Source organism: Hipposideros armiger, unplaced genomic scaffold, assembly GCF_001890085.2.
Source record: "Hipposideros armiger isolate ML-2016 unplaced genomic scaffold, ASM189008v1 scaffold_99, whole genome shotgun sequence".
In the NCBI taxonomy this organism is placed as follows: Eukaryota; Metazoa; Chordata; class Mammalia; order Chiroptera; family Hipposideridae; genus Hipposideros; species Hipposideros armiger.
In genome coordinates, this window is record NW_017731449.1 from 2768734 (window position 1) to 2774066 (window position 5333).

The 5333-nt window shown below is 37.1% G+C and overlaps 1 protein-coding gene across 1 annotated transcript in view; it reads right to left on the reverse strand.

The window, feature by feature from the left end:
• Positions 1 to 5333, reverse strand: part of CEP128 (centrosomal protein 128) — a 365357-nt gene that overhangs the window by 310628 nt on the left and 49396 nt on the right. The window contains exon 7 of the mRNA XM_019646219.1: positions 3478 to 3569. Within this exon, the coding sequence (XP_019501764.1) occupies positions 3478 to 3569 (92 nt within the window). The remainder of the gene's footprint in view (positions 1 to 3477; positions 3570 to 5333) is intronic.

A 5333-nucleotide genomic window follows, 5' to 3' on the forward strand; every position in this document is an offset into this window, starting at 1 on the left:
AAAAAAAAAAAAAAAAAAAAAAAAAGAATGAGCATTTCTACAAATTCCAGGTGGTGCTGATGCTGTCAGCCTGAGGATAACACTTTGAGAGCCACTGCTATACTAGAAAATCACCTTCAATAAACAAATCAGCTGCAATACCTTCCATTTTAAACTAGGAAGAGAGGAAGGGCAGGAGAACAAAACACTAGATCTCTCATCCTCTCGAGGAACTCATAATCAAATTCCATCAGTGTGTGCTGTACAAAAACCTGTCCTCACTAACTTATCTCCCATTACCTTTTTTCCCGTCCAATTAATAACGTACAGGATCAAGAACAAACTGGCACAGAAAGGCTTCTAAAGAGGTGCAAAGGCCTTCCTCTCTCACCTCCTTGCCTCTAGCTTCACTCCCCACTGGCAACCACGCTCAACCATTTCCATTCTTAATTTTTTTGCTGGTTACCCCCATCATTTTCAACAGTAGATATTTTCGATTGACTCTCTGTTTTGAAATATTTAGCTCACTCACACTCCTCTCCAATTGTTTGATGAATGTATTGCTATTTTTTTTTCTTCTCCTGGTCACCTGAAACTTATAAATTATAACCTTTTATAAATTATCCCATCATAGAGAATTGACATTTTTTGCTTGCATTCGGTCATGCTTACATTTTAGTCAGCTTCATACTTGGATCATTAACTTTCTTGAGCTTTTGTTTTTTTCTAGAGTTTCATTATCTTTTGGCCTTATTTACCACATCATTGATAGTTTTCTCCCCCTTCTTACTGAATTATCTATTATGATCAACTCCATTCTCGCTGACTACATTCTCCTCAAAGGACACTTACTTCCTACGCTAATTCAGAGTGAATACTTCCTGGGCCAACTATGTGGCTATCATTCTGGGGATTACTTTCACGGAATTTCTGGTTTAATTTTACTATTTTTTACAATCTGTATCTTCCTCTTTCTTGGCTACCATCTTATTTTACTTACAGGTTCTTGGGTCATTTCCTCAGAAAGAAGTTACCTTAAAAGGTAAATGTTTTAAGTCTTTAAATCTCTGAAAACGCCTTTACTCGTAGCCCCTTCTTGGCTTCTGTGGGTCCACGTACTCCTGGATGTCCTGCATCCCATTAGCTGTTCCTTCTCAGTCCAGCTCGTCTTCGTATGTAAGATTTCTCAATACTGGAACGCCTTAGCACTCAGCCCTGTCCTTGATGCTCTCCCTACAGTTTCTCTCTAAATATCCTCCATTGCCATGGTTCCAACTACTACTTCTTCACTCTTCAGGTCTCTAAGAAAGAATTCTCCTTTGTGAGCTCCAAAATAAATATCTAGCTGAGTATTTTACATTCTATTTGGATGTTTCACAGGACGTCAAACCTAATATATCCAAGGCCAAACCCTTAATTTCTACACCTCACCTCCTTCCATCAGTTTTCCATGTTTCAGGAGTGGGACTACCATCTACCCAGTTGCTCAAGTCAGAAACCCAGGAGTCATCTTTGGTTTTTTTCTCCTGTATTCCCCAGCCCCTTGTCCAATCTACTGCTAAATCCTATCTCTTCGATATGCAAAAAAAATTATTGTGAAACACTCCCCTGTCCATCTGTCTCTTGCCATAACCCTGGTCAAGCGATCATCACCTGTCACATTAATGCAAATCTTCTAACCCACCCTCCTCAAATCGATTCTCCATATGGCATCCAAAGTAGGTGAATTCTGAATTAAACTTTAATCCTTTCTAAAAGCTTGCTTTCCAGTGTACTCTTATTATTCAATGTACTCTTTACAGTAAATGTCAAGAAAAATTAAAAATTAATAATTAGATGAGCATATCAACCTTTCTAAATCACACAGAAACTAAGCCTAGCAACTTCCTGCCCAGTATATTTTTATAAACATGAATTAAAACTCTGCAGCACAAGTAAAAATCTATGGATTCTAAAATCTTCTTCATCCTCAAAGTTGAACCACCAAGTTTAACAAGAAACTTGACTCCTATTTTGGGTTAAAATAAAGTTTCTCTGCCTCACACATGCCTCTACGACACACAAACTATGACCAGATGGGAGTAGCCCATGGATAAAAGATCCCCCGTCCCCACTGCACATCCAAATGACCATGTTACACTAACCAATGAACCCTTCCCTGCGACTTCCCCATATCTTCTTCCAGGACAACTCTACATCCTGAAGTTCACGTTCCTAGTGCTTATTTCTACCCTTCCTTCAAGTGCATAGAAGCTACATAATAAAACCACTCCAAAAACACACAATGTTAGAACGGTGATGCCATTCTGCTGACTTTATCACTTTGTCAAAAATAAATATCTAAGTATTAAATTAACTAAAAGGTTTAAAAGATTAATAATATAGTTCAACGTGGCTCACAATTCAGGAATCCCAATGCTTTACGCGCATGAGCTATCCGTGACAATGATCTTGAACAACAGGGTGGTAAAGAGCACTCTGGGGCTTGACTGCCTAGCTTTGAATTCTGACTCTACCACGTCTCCCTTATTCAATCTCCAGTAAACTCTCTCTGTGACCACTTCCATATCCAAAAAATGAAGAAAGTAATAATGACTACCTCACTAGGGTTGTTGCAAGAATTAAACCTAAATCTACCTGGCATGAAATAAGCGTCTAGTAATAGTAACTAGTAGTAGTAGTAGTAATAGTAGGTGTTTAATTCTAATTACTAATTTCCTGCCTTTGTCATATAAAAGCAGATAAGTTGTACAGACTATAGTTGATATTCATAGATTTAACAATTTTGCTTTTGACTCTTTTTGCTATATAACATAAAACTGGTGTGTGTAATGATTTCATTAGCTGGAGCGGGAGTTAACAAGTGAACTTGATAAACAAATTTCAATTCAGCGTTTTTGTTCCCTAATCATTGCTGTATATAGATTGTTTTTTGTAAAAATACAGCCTCCAAATGAAAGCCAACTGTCACTTCTGATGATGAAAATAAAAATACCATGAAGAAATTTTGAATAAAGTGACACTTATTAGAGACTACCCAGAATTGACAAAATTGCAAAGATTGGGCAGGTACAAATCACTGGCTTTCAAAAATTTCATCTGAAAGCTAAAATATTAGATTCTACAATGGCTCGTGTCCATTGACAAATCCACATTATGCCTTTTTTTAAAAGCTCCATTGTCAGTCAAGTGGTCTCTGTGTCTGTCTGTCTGTCTCTCCCTCTCTCTCCAATGTATTTGTAAATCTACCTTTTTGCTAAGGTCTTAAAATGAATCTCTGCATTCCAGTGTAATAAGTTAAAATGTTTTTTAAAATATGAATTAATTTGTCTAACACTGAGTCATGATACATTCTAAATTCAAAGGGTTTTGAACTGTTCTATTAACAAACTTTAAAATATCGGCATAAAAACACAGGGTGGTTTTTTAGATTCACGTGAACATGTCAGTTACAGAACCTAGTTTATGCCTCCACTGAAAACCATATTCTGCTTTTACCGGCTTCTTCTGGCAAGTTCCCGGTTGAAATCATCTCCAAGGCGAACCTGCTCACTGCTGAGGTCTCGGAGGGACTGATGAAAATCATGAAGCTAGAAAAGTCAAAACACAGTTCTCCATTTAGAATTCTGTTGAATTCTTTCATTAAGATTCATTGAAGGTAAGAGTAACAACTTCTTTGAAATGATGCCCAAATTTTATAATAGTTATGAAGACTGAATAAATTTCTAATTTAAAAGAAATAAAATCAGAAGAAAAGCAATGTTTTAAAAAGCCATATATATATATCACATCAACCATCACATCCTCTACAGTACAGTAACTCCACTCTTTGTAGATACCCTAGAAAAGGGGCCAGCAGACTTGTTTTGTAACGGGGACAAGAGCAAATATTCCATGTTTTCAGGCTATATGGCCTCTCACAATTATTCCACTCTGCCATTATGGCATAAAAGTAGCCATAAATAAATGAGCATGACTGTGTTACAACAGAAGTTTACTTAACTAAGCCATACACAACAGTGTACAACCCACACTGCAGAGAAATTCCCACCCACGTGCACCAGGAACCATGCACAAGAATGTTTGGAGCAGCACTGTTCATAATCAGAACACTGAAAACAAACCAAAAGTCCATTAAGAAAAGAATAGAGATAAGTAACATATGACCTATTCCTCCAGTGGAGTATCATATAGCAGTGAAAAATAAAATGATCGAACCTACCTACACATCAATAAAGCTGAATGTCAAAAACATAACATCAAGGGCAGGCCGAGTGGCGTGATGATTAAGAACTGGCTTGGGATGCCAGAGGGCCCNAAAAAAAAAAAAAAAAAAAACCACTGATAATGCAAAGAAAAGGACACTGTATGTACTTTATTGTTTACCTTAATTCCACCAAGGATAGTGATTTGATAAAAACATATTACTGCATAATGAGTGTGAACAATCTAAGTTTGAGCTAATAAGCCTTCAGAATTAGGTGTATTTTCAATCAGAACTATGCCAAACACAAACAGACAGTAAGGAGGTCTTTTTAGCAATGGTAATAACACACTTATGTAAGATGACCTGAAATACTTAATGGGGAGTGCTACAGAGCCACTACCAAAAAATTCTGTGTTTCTCAAGTACCTTTTAACAAAAGCTATAGAAGAATCACTGGGTCAATAAAATTTAAACTATCCTTCAAATATTCATAATCAAACTCTAAAAATTAAAACAAATGATAATTCTATCCCTGATATATTACCACTGTATTCCAAACTTAAGTGCCTAAAATTCATGAACACTTTATAGGAGGTGTAAAACATACTTTTGGACAAAATGGTATATACTGACCAAAACGTTCAAATCTACTAACCGTCATTGGGCATACAACCAGCCCAGCCACCCTCCTTACCATCTATGTATGAAATGAAACTTTATATAAACAAAGATTTCTCACCACTTCTTGTTTTTGAGTTTCACTAAGTTTTTCAGTCAATTTTTCCAAAGCCCGTCTTGTTTCAGCATCCGACCTAGGCAACAACAAAAAAATATTTTAATTTGGCTATTTGCAAAAATAGATACAATAAAATTTACAACACAATAATATGCTATTACATAATACCTACTGCAGTGGCTCTCAAACGTTAGCAAACATAGGAAACACCTGGGGGGTTTTGTTAACAAATACAGACTGACGGACCCAACCACCAAAACTTCCGAATCAGGAGTTCTGGGATGGTGCTCAAGAATGAGCATTTCAGGGCCAAACAAGGGGCTCAGTTGGTTAAGAGCTCGCTCAAGAGTGTGAGCTCTGAGCAACAGCGGTTCGAGACCAGCCCGAGCTGAGCAGCCGCTGAGCTGCCAA